Source organism: Pseudophryne corroboree, chromosome 4 (genome assembly GCF_028390025.1).
Source record: "Pseudophryne corroboree isolate aPseCor3 chromosome 4, aPseCor3.hap2, whole genome shotgun sequence".
Lineage (NCBI taxonomy): Eukaryota > Metazoa > Chordata > Amphibia > Anura > Myobatrachidae > Pseudophryne > Pseudophryne corroboree.
The window spans coordinates 661,819,887-661,845,984 of record NC_086447.1 but is presented as its reverse complement, the minus strand read 5'-3'; the positions used below and the strand labels follow the sequence as shown (position 1 = coordinate 661,845,984).

The 26,098-nt window shown below is 42.5% G+C and overlaps 1 protein-coding gene across 2 annotated transcripts in view; it reads left to right on the top strand.

Moving 5' to 3' along the window:
- KIF26B (kinesin family member 26B) overlaps positions 1 to 1,466 on the top strand; it is a 707,075-nt gene extending 705,609 nt beyond the window's left edge. For both annotated transcript variants that reach the window (XM_063917809.1, XM_063917810.1), the window contains one exon: positions 526 to 1,466. In XM_063917809.1, the coding sequence (XP_063773879.1) occupies positions 526 to 674 (149 nt within the window). In that variant the 3' untranslated portion in view covers positions 675 to 1,466. The remainder of the gene's footprint in view (positions 1 to 525) is intronic.
- The last annotated feature ends 24,632 nt before the right edge of the window (positions 1,467 to 26,098 follow it).

The window sequence follows — 26,098 nt, the reverse complement described above, 5'->3', positions numbered from 1 at the left end:
GGTGTGACTCATGAACTCTGTAAAGGCCCATGGGAGGAGCTGCTGTGGCTGGGTGTGCACAGCAGCCCTCCTGCAGCCTTTTTACTTGTAGTACAGAATTAACTTCTGTGCAAGCGCTGAATCTCATTCTGCCCACTGCCTGATTGGTGCTGAGCTCTGATTGCAGTAGCCACCTCCGTCCCGATGCCCCAATTCACCGCTGGCCCTGGGCTTGGGATGCACCTAGGCATTTGCCTATAATACCGATGCCTAGAGCCGATTTGAAGTGAGAAGAAAGGCTGCACTCTACATTAAAAAAAAGTTTGTTAACCCGTTGTGCAAGATAAATAAATAAAAATCACATCACACTAACGGATTATTTTAACAGGAAGGAGACATACATACACCTATACTGACCACCAAAACTCACTACCTGTGTTTTCCACCTGTATTTACAAAGTTTATCATATTAACACAAGCTAGAATAACATATATTTGGCGGGTATATTTACTCAGTTTAATAAAATTATTTTATTTTTTGTTAAGTTGACTTGGAACAAACATACGAGGTGGACTCCCTGGAATACTTAGAAGCACTGGAATGTGTGACAGAACGTTTAGAAAACAGAGTCAACTTCTGCAAAGCTCACCTTATGATGATCACCTGTTTTGATATCACCTCAAGGCGTCGGTGAAGGTGGAGGATTGAGTTTATGGTAGTCCTAACGACGATTAAACAGACTTACTCACCCCCATAATTAAGTTCACTCTTCCAACACCCAAAGACTTTGAAATGACGACTGTAGATGGACAGAGTAATGTCGGAATGCGACAGAGAATGTGTAAAGAAGGGTAGAGGAAGATTTCAATGAGGATGAGCACATTTGCAAACTATGTTTCTTAATAAAAAAACACAAGTCAAGGATAGGCAGAAAATTAAAGAGAGCACTTTGAGAAACTTTAAAGGTTATTTTTTGTATATAAAGACTGGTAGCAGGATTGAGCATTCCCCCCACTTTATTAGCAGTGGAGGACAAGGAAGAAGGAACTAAATGCTTCAGAAGTACTGTACGAAGAAGAGACAGCGAGACTGATTAAGTGCCTTTTAAACCTTTAATATCCAAACATTTATGTTCATACTTTCTTGTGTACAGATGGTGCTAGTCACAGAAAACAAAACAAAATCAGAAAAAAAACTTTTGTTTTTTTATGTATTTGTAGCTTGTTTTCCCATTGTGTATTATCTTAACTCTGACTTGCTGTTTTAAGTACCTGTGTTTGTTGCAATGTTTTCAGCTTATGACTATATGTGAACTGTCTGTTAACAATGTGTGACTACAAAGCAAAGAATTCACATGGTCGGTACCTGGTAAAGGTTTTTGTGACAGTTACTGGAGATATACAGCTTGTGTATGCATGTGTAGGTATACAGTATTAAATGTACAATGGGCACAGCTCCATACAGTATTAAAAGAAGAGAAACATTTTCTAGTCTCTGCTCTCATATTTCATTTTCCACAACCTGGGTCTATACTTGGGAAATTGCAGACCTCTGGGTAAATTGATCTGGGGTCAATCCCTTTTCTCATCAGGAGTGGCAGTGGCAAAGGGGCACTACACTCCTGGAGCCCTGCAGTGTTACAGCGACAGTAGTGTTTGGCTATAATGGCTCCCAGCAGGTCTCCAGGAGAAGTTCTGTAGTGTAGATTAATATGCACTCACCTTTGCTACACTACACTATAACACTGTTCACAGTCTATGGTATTTATCATCTAACACTAATTATATTGTTATAATCATTAAGACAGATACACAAACCGCCTGGGGAAAATATGTACATTTTCTTCACATTTATCAGGGAAAAAATAATTACTTGCATTATTTGAAGTTTTCAGAGACATAAAGTATGGAACTAAGTATTACCCATGGAGTGGTGTAGTTGTTTGCATTAACGTATACTTTTGTTTAGTCAATAGTTTAATTAAAAGATAGCATGTGATAAAGCTAAATATTTATCGTATATAATACCCTTTATGAGGTCTAAGAACACTGTACGCTATTTATGTATGAAGTACCGTAAGGGTACGCTAGTTGCGTAACAATCGCTTTGCCGTGATCGAGACGCTCAAGCGTCACGTTCACTCACGGCCAAGAGATCACAGGCAGGCACGTTATTGGCTGTTAACTAAAGTAATGATTCGCTATAGCGTAGCTAACGCTCGGAACCACGAGGAGATCACCAGCGGAGCTGACGCTCACTATATTAAACCTTTGTATCTAAACCATAAACAGTGTATTGTGCAGTAAAACTTTAGTGTAATGTTAGAGAGTAAATGCAACACAGTATAACCTTATTACCTTAAAAGCTGTTTGAGCGTCACCGACGCTCTGAGAATACTTAATACTATAAGAAACACACAGATACCGTGCTCAGGGTCCAACGCCTAAAATATATATTATGAATGCTATACTTGCAAAAGAGTTAAACACAATACAAGTCATACACTACAATATAACATAGACTACCTAACCAGATAACTACACAGGAAATACAATACAATACAATTTAAGGGAAAATGAGTGAGAAAGAGAAGGAGAGAGAGAGAGAGAGAAATTGAGAGAGATTGGCCCACAATAACAAGAAGATCAATATAGTTGCGGAGAAACACTTACGCACAAGGGGAAACGATCGCATGCGCCTCGATATCCAGCTCCCGATTATCAGCAATGAGAACCGTTGAAGAGAGATGAACTGGATATGGTCGGCCTGCCTATTTATGCCCCACACACAATACAATTCAATGGTCCCTACAATCTCATTGTTCATTGGACACAGGAATTCGGCTTCGCATTATAACAAAAGGTCATAGGTTGATTCATACAGGTGGGCTGTGACTATTTCCAACTGCTCAGGTGGGAGGGAAACTGGGTTTCCCGCCGCATGGGTAATAAAGTGCAAATAAAGTAAATGTTCATAAACTTCTTATGTCCATAACTATTCGCACGAGCGATTGATCTGCTTCAAACCAACACCGGAATATTTCTAATTAAATATTCTTCCGATGGATACTAAACACCACTGTATTACTCCTGTCTGACCCTTCGTATCAAACAAAGAGGGATTTCTCTGTTCATGAACATTCTATATTAACCAAACTTTCAGACTCTATCAAAGGGACCATGATCTACAAAATACATTATTAGTGAAAATATGTAATGATTGAGTCGCACGCTACGATCGCATAAACTCTACCGTAAATACGCTTACCATGCGCCTGCGGGTGCCCGCGACTGTGAGTATGCGCACGTACGGGAGAGCGTACGCATGCGCAGCACGGACCAGTATGAGGTGCAAATATGGCAGTGTGTGTAGAGATATTTTTCTGACTTTGACAGTCCACCCTTTGGCAGTCAATAATAACTGCCACCTTCTAAAACATTTCAAAAGGAGAAAAATATATGTCAGGGGTTAATTCATTTCCATGGTTGGGTAAGGGAGGAGTGAGGAGTAGGTGGGAAGAGGGTATGACCTAGTGAGATAGCAGAAGCGTGTGTGTATGATTCCATGTTTGGGGGGTCATGTATCATCGTGCCGTACGTGTTGTAAATCAAGCTTCGAGGTATTGCGAAGTATACATTTGAATTCCTTCTTATCCCGTGGTACGGGTCTGTGGATGGGCTGTCAAACTTTACCGAGCTCTTTTCGGTTTTGGTTGTAACAAAATTGGGAAGCACATTTTAGTTGATGATACATGAATAGGGGAGGTATGTGGTTGCTGATATCTGTGCCTGTATTTCCTATCGACTATGTGTGTTATTACCTGAGGGTTGTAGAGATGAAGATAAAGAACACTTATGGAAAATGCAGTGGTATTCTATGTCAGGTTAATGTACATCTGTCGGTTGAAGTTTTGTTCGGTATCAGTTGAAAGTCGTCTTCTTTGCGCTGTTTTGCCCATTAGGTGCGAGCAAAAAGCTTTGTCAATGCCAATAGATTTACAAAAATGTTGGGCTAGCGTGAGTTTAAGAATTCTAGGGAAACTGGGGATCCATGGCAAAGTTCATCAAATGTCCGTATCTAAAGTGGTCAAAACTTCTTCTTTGGTCAATCCGTTGTCTGTATAGTGTCTTGTCAACTTCCTCGTCCAAGGGGGTCTTTTTATCTTGGAGAAAAACAGGTGAAAGAAACGGACCGTAGAAATCGCATTTTCATCACATCATTGTTTCTACATTTGGGTCATAAATCAAGTCCAGGTTAATTACAGTTTCCTCACTCCTTAAACTCATTACCCTAGTACGATGATTGCACTTCATTAAAGCCTGACCGCATCTAAATATCAATCCAATCGATATGACAACACCTAAGATACATAGGAGAAACTTCCCAACATCCATTATGACTCCTTGAGCCCAGTCTCCTAAACCAGAAAACCAATTTCGCGGGTTCAACCATGACACCCAACCAGTCAGCTCATTACCTACAGCAGCAAGAGTGAGATTGTGTCTCCTGCGAAATTCCCACTTCAATTGGAGAATATCGTCCATCTTCTGGTCTATGACCTCGACCGGGTCCTCGGTGCTATTCGTAATATATGTGCAACATTTCACGCCGTATTGTGTTGCCAGTGTGACACAATATCCGCCTGTCACTGCTGTGAGGTAATTGAGAACCATTCTATGCTGCACCAGTTCTGTTTTATAAGCTTGAAGTTCCCTTCCAGTATATCTAAACGTGTCATCATACATTTCAGTGATATTATCTAACAAATTTGCGAGCGCCGATATGTATTTATAATTCAGCACTCCTCTAGCGGTGCGGGTGAAATCTAACGCGATTAAGAATTGAATCCCGGTGGATTCACTTATCAGATCAGAGGCCGGATGCTCTGTCTTCTCTATCAGGTGCCTTTTAACAACGTGCTCGTAATGGGTGTGAGTATAAGGAGCTTGGGCACCACGGTGTATGTCTTTCATTTTGTCATGTGATACAGTCATTACTTCAGGCAGTACTTTTCCAATATAACACAATCCTTCAGAGTTTGGGGCAAGCCACTTGTACGCCTTTCTCCCGCATATGAAATATGCATCATCGGGGAGAACATATGGGACGGAGTAGGACATAACCATATTACACACCTTCCATGTGAAATCTCCTAACCCTAATTCTTCCATCTGCTTAGTACACGTATCAGGTTGTACGATATGTGCACAGTATCCTGGTGATACCTCTCCAACTCTAGTGATCCTATTTCCTAAGGTATACCTATACCGGAAAGATTTTCCTCTACTGGCTATGTGGCGTACAAGCTCTGTATCTGTAGGCATTCTATCTGCTCTATGCGAAAAGGTCATGGTGTGGTTACTCCATGACACTTCCCAATTTCCCGGTTTTCGGGGATTGGAGATGTTGAAACATAATAGGGACCTATCCACATGGTATTGGTGGAGCTTCAAACTAGGAGGGCTGGAGATATTAAACCTCTGGTCCACCGGTCTCCCACCATTTAACTCAAGTACCTCCTCTATCGTTAAAGGAAATGGTACTAGCCCTGATTTGCTATGACCCTGAGGTACTTGAGAGCATACCCAACAATCTGTTTTGTTTAACACATTACCCACTAAGGAGTGATAGTCACTCAATGGATGCCGGTCCATATGGATATTAAAACTGGATTGGCATTTCTTAATGCACCCATCCTCAATGACATTGTTACAGAGCCTACAGATACAGTTTTCTTCAGCTAACAATCCTTCACAATTCCTTCTATGGTCAATGCTATCGGATCGTTTTCTGATACTCGCCTTTGCTTGTTGATTATGTTGTTCTCGGAAAACTACGCCTCCATCTTTATCATCAGAACCCATTCCAGAACCTCTCTCGACCTCCATGGTACTCTCGCCGGAACAGACTGCTCTGGTCAACATCATGGTTAACAGGAAAATCCGGGTCACAGTCTCTTGGGGCAAGTCCATCTTATAGGAGGAGACGAAGAAGAATGAGAAGGGGAAAAAAGAAATTTTTTAGGGAGAGGGGATGGGAAGTGGAGAAAAACAATAAAAGGGAGTGGGGAGTCGACAACAGCTCTTGGTCTTGAGATTTTCACGGCTCAGGTGCCGCCTCAGTCCTCCTGGAACAGACACTCCAGTGATACAACCTCTACCGTCCGTTCCTTATCACGGGACTTCTCTGGATCAGCAACCTTCTTGCAGTGGGATGAATGAACCCAAGTCTCTCTCTCAGCAACCTTCAATGCTGTAGTGCTAGTCAATAAGACCTGGTATGGTCCTTCCCATCTGTCAATAAGGCAACCTGAGCGTAGAAAATTCCGTATCATTACATAATCCCCAGGTTCAATGTCATGACAATTACTATCTGGTAAATCAGGAATCACTAACTTCAGATTGTCATTTTGATTCCTCAACTGTTTACTCATGTTAATCAAGTATTTTACAGTTACTTCATTGTTACACTTCAAATCATCCTGAGGGTTAATCATAACATGCGGTTGTCGACCAAACAAGATTTCAAAGGGAGACAGATTAAGAGGGGACCTGGGAGTGGTTCTGATGCTGTACAGTACAATGGGTAAAGCTTCTGGCCATGTCAATCCTGTCTCTGCCATCACTTTACTCAGTTTATTTTTAATAGTGCTGTTCACTCTTTCCACTTTCGCACTCGCCTGGGGACGGTATGGAGTGTGCAGCTTGCTATTAATTCCCATCAATTTACACATTCCTTGAAAGACATCACCTGTAAAATGGGTACCCCTATCACTTTCGATAATTCTAGGGATACCATATCTACATACAAATTCCTGCACAATTTTCTTAGCAGTAAACATAGCGGTATTTGTGGCCGCCGGAAATGCTTCGACCCAATTTGAGAAAACATCTATACAAACAAGTACATATTTCAAATTTCGACAAGGGGGTAATTGAATGAAGTCAATCTGTATTACCTGGAAAGGGCCGCCGGCAGGTGGGATATGGGATGGTTCTGTAGGTATTGCCTTTCCAATATTCTTTCTCAAACAGGTAAGGCACGACATGGCTCTTTTACTCGCATGAGAGGAGAATCCTGGGGCGCACCAATATGCTCTTACCAACTTGCACATCCCTTCCTTGCCTAGATGAGTCAGCCCGTGAGCTGCTTCAGCCAAACATGGAAGATATGCTCTGGGGGCCACTGGTTTACCATGTCCATCCGTCCAGAGTCCTGAGGACTCCTGGCCATATCCCTTTGCCTTCCAGACTGCCCTTTCCTGTGTGGAACACAAATTTTGCATCTCACACAACTTCTGTGTGTTGATGGTAATAAATACCATCAGTTGTGTGGTGTCTGTCTGTCTGGGGGTAGCGGCTGCTAACTTAGCTGCTTCGTCTGCTCGGCTGTTACCAAGCGATACTGGGTCTTGGCTATATGTATGTGCTTTACATTTGATAACAGCCACTCTGTCGGGTTCCTGTATCGCTGTTAGAAGCCTTTTTATGTGAGCTGCATGCGCTACCGGTGTACCAGCTGCCGTCATGAAATTTCTGAGGCGCCATAGGGCTCCGAAATCATGGACTACCCCGAATGCGTATCTAGAATCGGTGTAGATATTGGCTGATTTGCCCTTAGCCAATTCACATGCTCTGGTTAGGGCGACCAGTTCAGCAACCTGGGCTGAGTGAGGTGGGCCTAGTGGTTCCGCTTCTATGGTGCCTTGGTCATCTACGACTGCGTATCCAGTACACAAGTCTCCCGAGTCTGACTGTCTATGACAACTACCGTCCGTGTAGAACGTAAGTTCTGCATCTTCCAGTGGGTTGTCACTGATGTCAGGCCTTGCGGTAAAATTTTGGGTCAAATATTCTATACAATCATGAGTATCTTCCTTTGTATTAAATCCTCCTTCCCCAGTACTCTCATCCTCCACCCTTTGGGTCTGTCCAGACACACTTGGGAGATATGTTGCAGGATTTAATGCACTGCATCTCCTTATGGTGATGTTTACGGGGGCCATTAGTGCCAATTCCCATCTTGTAAACCGCGCTGATGAGACGTGCCTGGTTTGGGCAGAATTTAACAAGGCTGACACTGCATGCGGTGTATGAATTGTGAGGTTGTGACCTAGCACGACGTCTTCGCTTTTTGTTACTAGCAATGCTATTGCAGCAACGCTTCGCAAGCATGTGGGGAGGGATCGCGCTACCGTGTCTAGCTGAGCGCTGTAATATGCTACTGGCCTGCTGGCATCACCGTGCTTTTGGGTTAGTACGCCTGCCGCGCAACCAGCACTTTCTGTTCCGTATAGTTCAAAGGGTTTCCCATAGTCCGGCATACCTAATGCTGGTGCCTGCGTTAGGCACTGTTTAAGTCTCTCAAATGCTGCCTCAGACTCGTCTGTATGCGAAATCCGATCAGGTTTGTTTGAGGAGACCATTTCCTGCAAAGGTAACGCTAACATGGAAAACCCTGGGATCCAATTACGGCAATACCCACACATTCCTAAAAATGTTCTGATCTGTTGCTGGGTTTGTGGCAGAGTCATGTCTCTAATTGCTTGAATTCTATCAGCGGTCAGATGTCTCAGTCCTTGTGTTAAACAGTGTCCCAAATATTTTACCTTAGTTTGGCATAATTGCAACTTGTCTTTGGAAACCTTGTGTCCTGTGTCTGAAAGATGAAACAGGAGCTGTTTCGTATCCTTCAGGGATGCTTCCAATGAATCAGAACACAGTAGTACATCATCCACGTACTGTATTAATACTGATCCACTCACTGGTTGGAAAGACTGTAAACAATCATGCAAAGCCTGAGAAAATATACTTGGGCTATCTATGAATCCTTGTGGTAATCGAGTCCATGTGTATTGGACTCCTCTGTATGTAAATGCGAACAAATATTGACTGTCAGGGTGCAGAGGTACCGAAAAGAAAGCGGAGCAGAGGTCAATAACAGTGAAAAATTTCGCAGTGGGAGGGATTTGCATTAGGATGACAGCTGGATTTGGCACTACGGGGAACTGACTCTCAACTATTTTGTTAATCCCCCTTAGATCCTGCACTAGCCGGTAACCCCTCCCCCCACTCTTTTTCACAGGGAAGATGGGACTATTAGCAGTGCTGGACGTTCTTACCAGAATGCCCTGTTGTAGCAAGCGCTCTATTACTGGGTAAACTCCTAACTCCACCTCTGGCTTCAGAGGGTACTGTGGGATTTTTGGAGCTATCCTACCATCTTTTACTTGTACAACTACCGGAGCTACGTTTGCCATTAATCCAGTGTCCTGTCCATCTTTAGTCCAAAGTGACTCTGGTATCTGAGATGTAATTTCTTCTACTTGGGAGGGAGTCCTATTTGTCATAGTGGTATGTGACATTAATTTTGACGGGGAGTCTAACATGTCTCGTACTTCCTGAGCGTGATTCTGAGGTATGTCCAAGAATACACCTTCAGGAGTACAATAAATGACGCACCCCATTTTACACAGTAAGTCTCTTCCCAGGAGATTGGTCGGTGCCGATGCAGCCAGCAAAAAGGAATGCTTGGTATGTAAAGGCCCTATTGTAATCTCTGCTGGTTTGCTAACAGGGTAATGCTGGACTACCCCTGTTACTCCCACGGCTGGAATTGTCCTACCAGTGGTCCTCATGCCCACTGTCGAATTTATCACTGATTTGGCCGCCCCTGTGTCTACAAGAAAGTTTAATGATTTACCAGCTACATTGATTGCAATTTCTGGTTCACTTCCAAGACTTGCAATCAATTTTACTGGCTGCAGATTACAGGTATGGCCACACCCCTATTGGGTATGGTGACCTCCCTGAATCCCGCTGGCAGCAACTACTTGTGAGGGAGTTAGCTGGGAACTACCAGAGGTTTGCCAATCTCTGTTTGGGGGGTATCTTTTTGTTTCCCCTGCATGTGGCTCATAACTCCGTTTCTGCGGACCTTGCTCCCAATGTCGTGTGTCGTGTCGTTGTCTAGGGGGTTGGTATGAGTTTCGTACATTCTTTACTCTACAATCTCATGCCATGTGTCCCTGTTTATGACAAGAATAACAAGTAACCACACTTGACTTACCCACAGGGTTTGGTGATACAAACAAAGGCTGCCTTGTGGTCAGGGCCTGTATACTTACGGCCATTAACTTATCACTTTGTTGTTCCCTGTGTCTGGTGATGTTCCTATCGTGATCAATAGCAGCCTCTCTCAAAGTAGCCACAGACAGACCTCGCCAACATGGTTGTGTGGTCTGTACCCTAGTCTTCAATGACTCTTTTAAACCATCCATCAGTACCGATACTGCTACTTCTCGATGGTTTATGTTTGTTTTGATGTCCTCTATGCCTGTATATTTTGCCATTTCTGATAATGCTCTGTGAAAATACTCTGCAGCTGTCTCTGACTCCTTCTGTTTAATGGAGAATATCTTGTTCCATCTGACTACCGCTGGGAAATATTCTTTTAACTGTAAGTTTATTCTTTTTACATTGTCTTTGTTGTACACATCTGTAAGAGGTACATCCTGATCTAATCCGCAATCAGCTAAAAATTGAGTTGCGTCAACATTGGAGGGTAAACATGCTCTCAGCAATATCTGCCAGTCTTTATTGTTGGGCTCTACAGTGTTACCTAAGTCTCTGATGTATTTTTGACTGGCAACTAAATCTTTTCTAGGGTCAGGGAATTCAGACACGATGGTCCTTAATTCCATTCTGGAAAATGGGCTATACATGGCAATGTTCCTCACAGGGGTGACCCCTGTTGTGTCAGTTTTCCCATTTGGGACAGCTATTACCCTAACAGGATTAACTCTAACAACATCACTCTGTGTGGGTTCTACAGCCTGTGGTGAAATGGCTTCAGCATAGTGTATGGTGCCGTACTTACCTGTAGACACGACCTCACCTATCCCTCCGCTAGGGGCCTTTGTTACTAATCTCGTGGGTGGAGCTGTGCCTACTGTGGTCTCTGCTATGGTGGCTGCTAGAGAGAGCGCTGAAATTGTTGCCGATTCGTCTTCTTGATCACACTCCTGAGGAAAGTTCAAAACAGGGTACAACTTGCACGGGTTAATACTTGTATTGGTTAATTGGTTAACATTATCTTTAACATTTACACAGTTGCTAAGTGTTTGTGTGTTACACCTTAGTGCGTCATTCTCCGCAACCAATTTTTCTCCTGATATGTATGGTGGCGGCGGGGCCGTGGCTATCAGTTTTCTGATTGAGCCAGATCCCGCCGCCTGAGCCAATCCTCTCTGTATGTCACCTTCCTGCTGCCACAACTGCAAATAATCGTAATGTTTGATTCGTCTCTTTGTTGATTTAATGAGACATATCCTTCTCCTTAAATTCGTTAACACCTCTGTGCTGAAGCTACCTACTCTTGGGAATTTCTCCCCGTCATGTACTGTCATTCTCTCCCATTCATCACATAAAGCTTCTGTGTGACTTCCGTATTTCTCACACATTACATACCTTGCCGACCCAATTGGTCGGTTCACTGAATCAACCCGAACCGAGGTTGATCGCCCCCTACCTGAACAAGTGGCCCCCATAGTTCGAAGGTGTTGCTTTATTTAACCAACCCTTACGCAAACCAAATGTCCAAAATAGGCTGGCGGTGGCGGTTTACCGAGTACCCCACTCACTCGCCCACGCCGACCAATACGACCTGATCACACCGATATGGTGCTGGCGTACTCGACCTAGGGCCCCTGCGACCTGAACCTCTATTTACTGGAACCTGTGAGGGTGCTCCGAAGAACACTTACTGTCATGCCTTCAGCATTTGCTTTGTGTAGATCTGATTACTTTTACTACAGAAAGTTGTATTATTGCCCCATCTGGTGGTCAGTCCCATCAATTAATTTGACCCTCATAGCCTCTTGTAGCCAGTCTTGCAATGCATTCTGGGATGAAGAAGCTGGGATCAGCCTTTCTACTTCCCTCATGGTCCCAGACAGTCATGCTTTACATGGGTCCAACTCTCATATAGCATTCGATGGTGAGTTTGTATATTAAATGTCTCATCTCAACCTGTTTAGCCAGTGAGTAATGTTAGCTGCACTGTAGTTTATACTTGCACATGTAATCACATGTTTGCACAGCCCATGTTATATGTACTTGTGTATATCCATTTTGCTTTTCACATGCATATCATAATTGCATATTCTTGTTTCATTAACAGTTTTACCTCATTATCACATATCATCATATCGTATTGTACATCAAATCAACGCATCATATCTGTGATCCCTTTACTGAATAATAAAACACCGTTCTACAAACACCTCTTCTGAACAGATTATTGAAAAGTAAAGGTGGTTATACTGTAGGCTTCAAATTTGCCAGAAAGGGCTTAGTGAGAGGCTGAACAGTAAAACATCGAATGCTACAAGCAGATGGACTCTCTTACACTGACTCCGTCAGTAAATCATTGCCTGTCAGCAGTGGGGACATATACTGACTTACAGAGCCGTTACACTGCCAGCCACAGCTATCTGCATATGACAGCCACACAGTTTCTATACAGTCTACCAACTATGGCAGCTCAGCAATAGGAGTACCGCCATTTGACTACACAGAAACCTGTACAAGTCAGTGCAGCCACGCTTATAAGGCAACACAACAGTCTCTTCACAGTCAAGCAGCTTCATAACAGTTCAAAGATACTGACTCCTCAGAGATCTGCGACACAGTCTGAACAGTTACTTGCAGACAGCATTACAGCAGTCTCTACACAATCAAACATCTCTACCAGATCACCATGTCACAGAAAACGATATCCTCATACAAAACAAGGTCCCAAGTCTCTGGTTCCTCCAAATCCTTGTCTGTCAGTAATGCAGCCATCATGGCACGTGCAAAAGCGGAAGCCGCAAAAGTAAGGGCTAACTTTGCCGAGCAGGAGATGCAATTAAAAATCGAGAGCAAACGCTTAGAAGCAATCGGCGAGAAGCTCGCTGCAGAGAAGGAGGCAGCGGCTGCCATAGCTGAAGCAGAAATCTTGGAGACTGCAGAACTCCCTGATATAAGAAGAACCAATGTACTTGACACAGAGAATGGATCTCAGGATTCACTGCAACGCACATCAGAATACGTACGTCAAGTCTCAAAAAGGAGTAGCAACCCTCCATCTTTACAAGGTACGCATTCAGACTTCATGCAAACAAATCAAGTACACTCTACAGCGCCACCACCAGTGGACAACAGACCACACATTTGCAAGCAAGAGAATCCTAGACACTGTGAACCTATGAGGGACAACTCTTCCCCACCTCAGATGTCTGAATCTGCAAACTCCAAGAAAGACACAGCCTACTTCACACAGAAGCGGTGTGATACCAACCGTCGGGAACCAGACAACACTAACAGGTATGACTACACACCATATACCTACCGTGTTAATGTACCGACATCTCCAAGAGCCAATCAGGACACATTAGACTTTGCTAAATTTCTCACCCGCCGTGAATTAGTCACGATTAGTATTTCAAAGTTCAATGATCGCCCTGAGAACTTCAGAGCCTGGCAGTCCTCTTTTCAAAATGCTATCAGAGGAATAGACCTTTCACATAGTGAAGAGATAGACCTCTTAATTAAATGGCTTGGGAATGAATCTGCAGAGCATGCTAGAAGGATAAGAGTGATTAACATTAACCACCCTGAGAATGGACTTAGGATGATCTGGGATAGACTTAATGAGTGCTATGGCTCACCAGAGATAATAGAGAGTGCTCTGTTCAAAAGAATAGACGATTTCCCCAGGTTACCCAACAAAGGCTATCAGAGACTCAGAGAACTAAGTGACTTACTAAAAGAACTTCAAGTAGCTAAATGTGAGGGAGATTTACCAGGACTTGCCTTCCTTGACACAGCCAGAGGCGTTAACCCTATAGTGCAGAAACTACCGTATAATCTGCAGGAACAATGGATCAACCATGGCTCCAAATATAAGCGGCAGAACAAAGTGCAATTTCCACCATTCTCAGTTTTCGTGGACTTTGTACACCAGCAAGCTATGACCAGGAATGATCCTAGTTTTGCCTTTACCTTGACAAATACTGCACCTATGGTACCTAACCCCCGCAAAACATCAGTTGCAGTTCACAAGACTAATGTGCATTATTCAGATTCTTTCCGCAGGTCTACCAGCTTTAATCGCCAAGAGACCACAGACAAAGATCCAGCCAAGCAATGTCCTCTGCATCACAAACCGCATCCTCTCCTGAAATGCAGAACCTTCAGAGAAAAGTCCCTGGAGAACCGCAAAGCCTTCTTAAAGGAGAATAGGATCTGCTACAAGTGCTGTTCCTCCACATCACACCTCGCCAAGGACTGCAAGGTTAGTGCTAACTGCACAGAATGCCACAGCACAGACCACAATACCGCTCTACACCCTGGTCCTCCCCCATGGGCTTTGCAACACAGTTATACCGATACAGAGCATGGCGGGGAGCACAGTGTAGAACAAAAAGACACTGTTGCAGTCACACCAGAAATAACTTCACAATGTACCGAAGTCTGCAAAGATGCCATTAGCGGTAGATCCTGCTCCAAAATATGTTTAGTCAAAGTTTACCCCAAAGGCCATCCAGACAAAGCCGTTAAACTTTATGCAATCCTAGATGACCAAAGTAACAGGTCTCTAGCCAGATCAATCTTCTTTGAGACCTTTAATGTTAAAGGACCCAGCACTCCTTACTCCTTAAGATCCTGCGCAGGGAGTTTTGAGACAACAGGAAGGAGAGCAACTGGCTATCAAATTGAGTTCTTGGATGGGAAGACATGTCTCTCTTTACCAACTATCACAGAGTGTGATGAGATTCCAGACAATAGGAGTGAGATTCCTACACCAGATGTAGCTAAACACCATACACATTTGAAACGCATAGCACATCTGATACCAGAACTGGATCCACATGCCCAAATAAATCTACTCATTGGGAGGGATATCCTACAAGTCCACAAAGCCAGAAGTCAGATTAATGGTCCACATAACGCACCTTACGCTCAAAGACTGGATCTGGGATGGGTAATAATAGGAGAAGTATGTCTTGGAGATGTGCATAAACCAGATTCTGTCAACAGCATGCTTACCTGTACTTTAGAAAATGGACGCCCTTCTCTATTCCAGCCATGTCATAACCATTTCCTCATAAAGGAATTACCACACTGTACCTTCATAGACTCAACTAGTGACAACCATATCTGTGACAACTATCAAGATCATCTGGGACACGCAGTCTTCCAGAGAACAAAGAAGGATGACCAGGTGGCAATGTCCATAGAGGACAAACTATTCTTGGAAATAATGGAGAAAGAACTAGTCAAGGATGATGCCAACAGCTGGGTTGCTCCTCTACCCTTTAGAACACCCAGACAACGCCTTCCTAATGACAGAGAACAAGTACTCAAACGCTTCTCTTCACTTAAACACAACTTTCACAGGAAACCAGAGATGAAAGATCATTTCTTCTCCTTTATGGCTAAAATATTTGAGAATGGTCACGCCGAGATAGCTCCCATTCTTAAAGACACAGAAGAATGCTGGTACCTGCCAATGTTCGGAGTATATCACCCGAAGAAACCAGGTCAGATAAGAGTGGTGTTCGATTCCAGTGCCCAGTTTGAAGGTGTTTCTTTAAATGACGTACTCCTGACAGGACCAGACCTTAACAACAAACTCCTAGGAGTACTCATCCGTTTCCGAAAAGACTCTATTGCCTTCACAGCTGACATTCAACAAATGTTTCATTGCTTTCTTGTGAGAGAAAAAGACAGGAATTTCCTAAGATTCTTCTGGTTCAGAGACAATGACCCCTCAAAAGACATCACGGAGTATCGCATGAAGGTACACATCTTTGGTAACAGCCCTTCACCTGCAGTTGCCATCTATGGACTCAGACGTTCAGCTCAAGAGGGTGAGCTAGAGTATGGTTCTGATGTTAGACAACTTGTAGATAAAGACTTCTACGTGGATGACTGCCTAAAATCTATGCCAACAGCCGAGACAGCAATCAGCCTCCTCAAAAGAGCTCAGGAAATGCTTGCTTGTTCAAACCTGAGGCTTCACAAAATAGCTTCCAACAGCAAAGTAGTGATGGAAGCCTTCCCTTCCCAAGATCATACCAGCGATTTAAGAGACTTGGATTTAGGAACCGATTCCCCACCAGCTCAACGTAGCCTTGGACTCTTGTGGGACTTAAAATCTGACACCTTTACCTTCCAAGTAAACAGCGAAGAAAGACCCTTCACTCGCAGAGGTGTTCTCTCTACTCTAAACAGCTTGTACGACCCCTTAGGATTTGCAGCTCCTGTCACTATCCAAGGTAAAGCTTTGCTCAGAGACCTAACCTGTGAGTCAATTGACTGGGATGCCCCACTGCCTCCCCAGAAAAGAAACTTGTGGCAAGAGTGGAAAGATTCTCTATCTACCTTAACCAACCTCCGCATTACACGTCCATATGCCCCCGTGCCTTCTACAGCAGTACAAAACCAGAGACTATGTGTATTCTCTGATGCCTCAACCCAAGCAATTGCTGCAGTTGCATATCTTAAGACCATGGACATCAAGGGACAATGTCATATTGGATTTGTCATGGGCAAAGCAAAGTTAGCTCCACGTCCAGAACACACAGTGCCCAGACTTGAACTTTGTGCTGCAGTACTAGCTGTAGAATTAGCTGAGCTCATTTCATCTGAGTTACCAATTGGACTCTGAAGCAGATTTCTACACAGACAGTAAGGTAGTATTAGGCTACATATGCAACGAGACCAGACGGTTCCATGTTTATGTCAGCAATCGTGTGCTAAGAATCAGAAGATCCACCAATCCAAAACAGTGGCACTATGTATCTACTGCTCACAATCCAGCAGATCACGCTACAAGAGCTGTCCCAGCCAGTATCCTCAAAGACACTACATGGCTCAGAGGACCTGAATTCCTGTACAAGGCAGATTCGAACAATCCTGAAAGTAGCATATTCAAGCTAGTAGACGCAGACTCAGATGTTGAAATTCGTCCACAAATAACTACAATCCATACCGTAACTTCAGATTGTCAACTTCAGCCTCACAGATTCCAAAGATTTTCAACTTGGAAATCACTTGTCAGAGCCATTACCTGCTTAACTCACATAATCCATTCATTTAAACGCAACGCATCTGTAAGTGTGAATGGATGTAAAGGTTGGCACCACTGTCAAAATGTTTACGCACCAGAAGAAACACAACGATCCAAGAACCTTATCATCCGTGTTGTGCAGCACCAAATCTTTTCCGGAGAGATCGACTGCATTAACAGTGGAAATCCTATTCCCAAAGACAGCACCTTAAAAAAGCTAGACCCTTTTCTTGATGAAAATCATTTATTGAGAGTAGGAGGCCGTCTTCAAGAAGCAAACTTGGAGACAAATGAGAAAAATCCTTTAATCATTCCTGGGAGTCACCACATAGCTTCTTTAATTGTGCAACACTATCACAACGAAGTCAAACACCAAGGACGATTGTTTACCGAAGGAGCTCTACGATCAGCTGGGTTCTGGATTATTGGAGCGAAAAGGTGTGTAAGCAGCACAATCTTCAAATGCATCGTTTGCCGTAGACTTCGTGGTACTTCCCAAACTCAGAAGATGGCTAATCTTCCAACAGACAGACTTAGTACAGACCCTCCTTTCTCCAATGTTGGTCTTGATGTATTTGGTCCATGGACTGTCATCACACGACATACTAGAGGTGCGAATGCGAACAGCAAGCGCTGGGCGGTTGTATTCACTTGTATGAGCATCAGAGCTGTTCACATCGAAGTTATAGAATCAATGGACACTTCAAGCTTCATCAATGCCTTTAGACGCTTCATTGCTATCCGTGGCCCAGTAAAACACATCCGGTCCGACAGAGGTACCAACTTCATTGGAGCAGCCAAAGAATTACAAATTAATTCGAACATTGACACTAAAAGCATAGAGAGATATCTCAGTGAGCAAGGTTGTACATGGACCTTCAACCCGCCTCATTCTTCTCATATGGGAGGTGCCTGGGAAAGGATGATCGGCATGATACGCAGAATCCTTGATTCCATATTCTTGCAAGTGGGAACTGCAAGACTTACTCACGAGAGCTTAACAACCTTCATGGCTGAAGTCTCAGCTATTGTCAACGGAAGACCATTGACTTCAGTGTCTAATGACCCAGAAGACCCACTTCTACTTACTCCGGCTACTCTTCTTACACAGAAGACCGGGATTACCTATGCTCCTCCTGGAGAATTCAATACCAAAGACCTGTTCAAACGTCAATGGAGACAAGTTCAAAGCCTTGCAAACACCTTTTGGGACAGATGGAAAAGACAATACCTTTCTACCCTGCAGTCAAGGAGCAAGTGGCAAGTTGCCAAACCCAACTTAAAACCAGGTGACATTGTGCTCGTCAGAGATTGCCAGTCACAACGCAACGAATGGCCTTTAAGTCTTGTCACCAAGACGTTCCCAAGCAAGGATGGGAAGGTTCGTAAGGTTGAGGTCAAGATCTGTAAGCGAGGAGAGACTAAGTTGTTCCTCAGACCAGTGACTGAACTATTCTTATTGTTATCTGTTTAGAGTTTAAAATATGGTACCAGTGATACCAGACGGGGAGTGTCATGCCTTCAGCATTTGCTTTGTGTAGATCTGATTACTTTTACTACAGAAAGTTGTATTATTGCCCCATCTGGTGGTCAGTCCCATCAATTAATTTGACCCTCATAGCCTCTTGTAGCCAGTCTTGCAATGCATTCTGGGATGAAGAAGCTGGGATCAGCCTTTCTACTTCCCTCATGGTCCCAGACAGTCATGCTTTACATGGGTCCAACTCTCATATAGCATTCGATGGTGAGTTTGTATATTAAATGTCTCATCTCAACCTGTTTAGCCAGTGAGTAATGTTAGCTGCACTGTAGTTTATACTTGCACATGTAATCACATGTTTGCACAGCCCATGTTATATGTACTTGTGTATATCCATTTTGCTTTTCACATGCATATCATAATTGCATATTCTTGTTTCATTAACAGTTTTACCTCATTATCACATATCATCATATCGTATTGTACATCAAATCAACGCATCATATCTGTGATCCCTTTACTGAATAATAAAACACCGTTCTACAAACACCTCTTCTGAACAGATTATTGAAAAGTAAAGGTGGTTATACTGTAGGCTTCAAATTTGCCAGAAAGGGCTTAGTGAGAGGCTGAACACTTACTCTTTCCAGTAACTATTGGTTGCTGGATAGTTCCTGAGTGAGCAGCGAACTTCCCTTAAAATAAAAAAGTTACACAAATCACGTTAGAATGTACAAATAGCGTTTATGACCTTCGTACACAAATAGTACCGGTCAGGTTTACTAATGCACACAATTACGTGCGGTACAATCGTTTAGTACACAAGCAACTAATCTTATGTACTGAGCGACCAGTGGAATCGAAAATTACGGCTGCGAATTCCTTCAGCCAGAGCTTATTTGGCCTATATGGGTGTTGCACCAACCCTTTCTTGGTGTTGTGCCTGTGGACTGTATAGCGGACTTCCTTGTCTGCTGTACCTGAACCTGTTGGTCTGCTATGACCTCCTGGTCTGTTACAGTATGACCTCCTGGTCTGCTACACTCTAATGCTCAAATTGTATATTTAACCAGAGATGCCTCCCTAGCCACCATGTACGTCACTTACACGCATGTACCTCACGAGTACTCGACTTTTCTTGTGGTTCAACCTGTAAAATTGTATACAACACACTCACTCACCACATGTACACTTTTGTTTCTATTTCTATTTCTGCGCAGAAATTTCTCTTTAGACCAGATGTGTTACAAATTAGGAGAAGGATCTATTAATTTAAATTTGGAATTAAAAAAAATTTTGTGCGATTTATCGCCTGGCGTTATTTACCGCGTGGCGCTACTTATCGCGTTGAGAGGAGAAAAAAAAAAAAACTTGTGATTTGAGTTACGTGGGCGTACCCGTACGCTCCGTTGCGTAATATACGCTGCGTGCGTCGGCCCTTGGATTGCGTACGCAAGTCTCAGTCTTTTGTTAGAGACACGTGTACGCAAAGCAAAGATCCACCGTAACACAATTTATACGTTTATCAACTATAGAACTGGCAAACAGGAGAGTGACATACGAAAATACACCAATGAAAAGGAAATGCAGATATATATGTGTGCGTGCGTGTGTACGCAAGACAGAAAAATAAACAGTTTTAAAAAGACACTATTGTTTTGTTCTTACCTCCGGTTCCCGGATTCCTTCAGCACCCTTTACTAAGAGAAGCAGACGCTTATCCAAACAGCACTACGAGGAATATGATCTCCCGCCCTTTGCTGCTGGATAATGTCTGCTGAAATTACCTAGTGCAGATATGTGAAGGACAGGGCGAGCCGCCAATTGATAAAGCTAAATATTTATCGTATATAATACCCTTTATGAGGTCTAAGAACACTGTACGCTATTTATGTATGAAGTACCGTAAGGGTACGCTAGTTGCGTAACAATCGCTTTGCCGTGATCGAGACGCTCAAGCGTCACGTTCACTCACGGCCAAGAGATCACAGGCAGGCACGTTATTGACTGTTAACTAAAGTAATGATTCGCTATAGCGTAGCTAACGCTCGGGACCACGAGGAGATCACCAGCGGAGCTGACGCTCACTATATTAAACCTTTGTATCTAAACCATAAACAGTGTATTGTGCAGTAAAACTTTAGTGTAATGTTAGAGAGTAAATGCAACACAGTATAACCTTATTACCTTAAAAGCTGTTTGAGCGTCACCGACGCTCTGAGAATACTTAATACTATAAGAAACACACAGATACCGTGCTCAGGGTCCAACGCCTAAAATATATATTATGAATGCTATACTTGCAAAAGAGTTAAACACAATACAAGTCATACACTACAATATAACATAGACTACCTAACCAGATAACTACACAGGAAATACAATACAATACAATTTAAGGGAAAATGAGTGAGAAAGAGAAGGAGAGAGAGAGAGAGAGAAATTGAGAGAGATTGGCCCACAATAACAAGAAGATCAATATAGTTGCGGAGAAACACTTACGCACAAGGGGAAACGATCGCATGCGCCTCGATATCCAGCTCCCGATTATCAGCAATGAGAACCGTTGAAGAGAGATGAACTGGATATGGTCGGCCTGCCTATTTATGCCCCACACACAATACAATTCAATGGTCCCTACAATCTCATTGTTCATTGGACACAGGAATTCGGCTTCGCATTATAACAAAAGGTCATAGGTTGATTCATACAGGTGGGCTGTGACTATTTCCAACTGCTCAGGTGGGAGGGAAACTGGGTTTCCCGCCGCATGGGTAATAAAGTGCAAATAAAGTAAATGTTCATAAACTTCTTATGTCCATAACTATTCGCACGAGCGATTGATCTGCTTCAAACCAACACCGGAATATTTCTAATTAAATATTCTTCCGATGGATACTAAACACCACTGTATTACTCCTGTCTGACCCTTCGTATCAAACAAAGAGGGATTTCTCTGTTCATGAACATTCTATATTAACCAAACTTTCAGAATCTATCAAAGGGACCATGATCTACAAAATACATTATTAGTGAAAATATGTAATGATTGAGTCGCACGCTACGATCGCATAAACTCTACCGTAAATACGCATACCATGCGCCTGCGGGTGCCCGCGACTGTGAGTATGCGCACGTACGGGAGAGCGTACGCATGCGCAGCACGGACCAGTATGAGGTGCAAATATGGCAGTGTGTGTAGAGATATTTTTCTGACTTTGACACATGAAATGTTTATTTACGTTTTTCTGTATGATATTACATAAAAAAATCAAACAGAAACGCAGCTATCGGTGTGGACTTGGCGAATAAATTTAAGATACTTGTTATTCAGCCCAATCCTGGATTCTGTTAATCTCTAAAATACATATCCTAATAACATAAGATTTAAGCAAAGTAGTTCCTACTATTATCATTCTTAGAGCAGGAGCCACATATGGGGCTGGATGATGCCCGAGTTCAGCGGCCGTGTGGAATGCTGGCCAAACTCTGACATTTTTTAAAGGTGCAATCACTTACAAGGCATGGTTTTGCCTTGTAAGTGATTACCCCTTTAAAAAAAAGTTCAGTCGGCATCTCGCATGGCCACAGAACTCAGGCGTCATTACATCCAGTCCATATGTTATTGTAAATGAATATGCCAGGTTAAAGACTTTAGAACGTATCATCATGGTACATTCTCTTTATCTTGTATAACATAAAACTATGTTTTTAATCTAGAAATGGAATCCTTAAAATGTAAAATCTGAAAGCAGTCATCATTGGCAATTTTTAGAAAGGTTAGATATTTCCTTGTGCAAAGGTTCCTCTCATGAGAATGTCCCCATCCTACAATACTGACTCCATTATAGTGTGGAACCTTACTGAAAGTGGACCCTCTTTGTGACACCAGCATGTGTTCAGCATAGGTACAGTCAGTACCATCTGATTGCTTCCATGTAAATAGCCAAGAATAAATGGAGCTATGTGTGAATGAAATGAATACCTGCACATCATTATCTCGTGGCTCACTTCTTGGAGACTAACATTGTTAATTCTGTCTCACTATTACTCCAGCTGGGTTTTATTTAAAGACACTGGTGCAGAATTGTCTGTCTTATTCACCCTGTTTCACCAATGAACTTTTACCGGGGCAGCTGAGTGATACTACGCTCCCTGACGATACTGTCTGGCAGTAGTAAGAGTACTCTTAGCACATCACCAGCCAGTCCTAGAAGTCTTAGTGTAGTGCCAGACTGGGGCATGAAGAGCCAACCGGGGGAATGCAGTTGTAGAGACCCATGTTTAGGAGCATGGCCAGTCTCCATAGGAGGTGCGGTTAGCTGCCACAGAGGCTTGGCTAACCACTAGAGAGAACATGGTTTGGGCCCCTTGATAAATATATCAAGTATAAGTATAGTATAAGGTAACATATGTATAGTTCAAGTTCACAGTCTGTAACTTCATCTATAGAGAACGAGGTGGGGGCCAAGTCATGGGGCCCAGCGGGGGGGTCCACCGTACCCCTGTGGGCCAGTCCAACCCTGTCTTAGTGGCATGGTGTATAATTACATTGACCCATTTTACGCACTTTATGCACATTATATACGCAGTGGTAATTGAGGGTAGCATTATAGGGGGAGTGATATGAAGACTGTATAATGGATATTAACACATGTAGCAATGATAGAAGCATTTCTATGTACATGGATACATTTCTCTAATAAAATCATAGGTTTCACAGTCAACACATACCTCCCAACTGTCCCGATTCCAGCGGGACAGTCCCGCTATTCAGACACTGTCCCGCTGTCCCACACGCGGGGTACAGTGGTCCGCAGGCAGGGGGACAGTTGGGGTAGGCTTTGATTACCCTCTACTCTGCAATGCAGCGAGTGATCTATGAATTGATGGTGTGCACAGGCGCCCGGAATCTATTCAGTGCTGGGAGAGGAGCAGGGGGCAGCCCAGCTGGGAGGAGAGCACTGGGCATGCCCCCAAATTGATGGAAAAACGGGTCCACATAGCGAGGTCACGCCCACTAGGCAGAAGACACGCCCTCCTACCCAAGGCAACGCCCCCTCTTTGGGTCGCGCGCGAGGATACCGACTCTACTAATTGAAACATTTGGAGGTATGGTTAACATAAAACAGGGAAATGGACAAAAGTGTACAAAATATGTCTTGCCCCATAGGGCCTGCAATGGAGAGCAACATAATTACACATCATATATTCAGGGGTGTTCATTAATACAAACTACAAAATTATTAACAAAAACCTTTAGTGAAAGATTAATGACCCATGTAGGGAGCAATACATTTCATATTCATCTACAAACACAAACAGTATGGCATGTCTTATTAACAAGTACTGTAAAAGGGGTACATTAAATTCAGAATTTAAAACTAGGTTTCTAGTACCCAAATTAAATTTAGATAGCAGGTTCAAAAAGTTCACACTTAAAAAAAAAAATGTATCCAATCTATTTTCCGTCTGTTTCAAAGTAAAATGATGAGACTCAGCAAAATTCACATTATGTTCCCTGAAATGCACCACTGCTGATTGAATAATTTGACCCATGTATTAAAAACCATACAGGCATAATATCATGAAACATGACTTGTAGTATCACAATGATAGAACCCCTTGTTCTGAAACTGTTTGTTTTATTGAAGGGTCTGGGAAATTGACACATCCGTTGGCAGAGTGCACAGTCTGTTAGCGAAGTGACTATGAGTTTTTGTCCTTACTTAGTCAGTGGGACTAAGTGTTCCAAATTAAGGGAGAACTACTGCAATTAAAACAATTTTCCTCTTCTACAATCTCCCCGACTCCTTAATTTCCTTTAGTACTGCTATTATATAGATACAGTAGGTAACCTATTTTTTCTGTAATAAATTTACATATCATTTGGGATTATGAACTGTGAGCTGTTACAAAAATGTATTTCTTAATTATTGTCCCCCAGATTAATTTGTTGCTTTAGTTATTGCTCTGTCTGTTGTACCAGTATGGTGAGAGAAGGCTTCTCAACCAAACAACCCCATTGTCTGCCCCAATAACTGCCCTCGGGTTGCAATTGTTAGACCCGAAAATGCAACTATAATGTTGGTTATCTAAAGATATCAGATTTCATTCCTTTTATCATATCTCCTTATAAATTCAAATCCAAAACAAATCACATTCTCATGTGAGTCAATGGCAAATCTCACATGTAACTAATTAAGACAATGTACTTACAGACAGGAGAGAGGACAGTAGAGAGTGCTACTACCACTAATCAAGAAGATGGGTTGATAAAGGGTTTCCTTAAACTGGAAAATTTATTAAAATATGAGATGAGACATTGGTAGGACAGTGTGTCCCTCAAAAAATATTTATCCACTAAACAGATTCCACGTGGGCTAAGATTTATTAAGTCACTAGCCATTCAGGATGACTCCAAACTCATTGAAAGTTGGAATCATACACTTGATGACTGTTCATTTAGATTGATAGAATTGCTAATCCAGTATAGAGAAAGAAAAGTAGCAGAAATAGGAGTCAAAATAGAAGAAGTGAAAAATACACTCATTCAATATAAAGATCTACCTTGCTTTAGTGAAAGAGATAGGCTTACCAACAAACGAGTAGAAACATACGAACAAGAAATATTAGACATCAAGAGTAGGAAACTAGCCAGAGATAGACAAGATTATCAAGATAATCAAGTAAGGACTTATAATAAGAAGACACACACATGGAGGAGTTGGAATAAGAATACTCCACAATTTAAGAAAACCGTTGGTATGGATAGAGAATATAAGACCACAGACGATATCAGGTTTAGAGAGGGGAGGAAAAGAGAAAGATTTCACAATGGGAATACTAGTTATCAACAGACAACACCTAGAAACCATTATAGAGAGGGAGTAAATGAGGAACATGATTCCCTTGGAAAGAGATCAGGCCCCCACAGAACCTTTAGATATAGGACTTTTTTAGAAGAGAGCTGCCCCCTAGATCAGTTTCACCACAAAAACAGGTTTGCACCCATATCAGTGGGAACCCCGAAAAGACGAAGAGACATAGAGGAAGAAGAGGAGGAAGGAAATTACATAAGAAAACCGAGAATTCAATAGATCAGGACAATATTTTTAATCTAACAGATAAAACTCTTACAAAGGACCAGATTTCTTTACTTAAAAAGGGACTCAATTTTGTTCCATCTAAGAATCCTAATATGTTCGATCTGTTTGTAGAGTTAAATCAATTTTTAGAAATCTGTGTAGAAAGAGACATTTTGCATTAAAAAGATTGAAGGAAAAAGATGATATATCCCCTGTGTTGTTAGACACATTGGATATAGAATCACTATTGACACTTGAGAACCTATGGGAAGAGAATCATGTAGAACTAGGACAGGAAAAGACTAAAATATTTGATATAGGACTTCAGGGATCCAACTTGGGCCCAAGAAATCACTTCAGGAAAAAATCTAATTTTTATCCTACTAATCAAAAGTCATGGACTATATTGTATTTTTACAAGAAGACCATGGA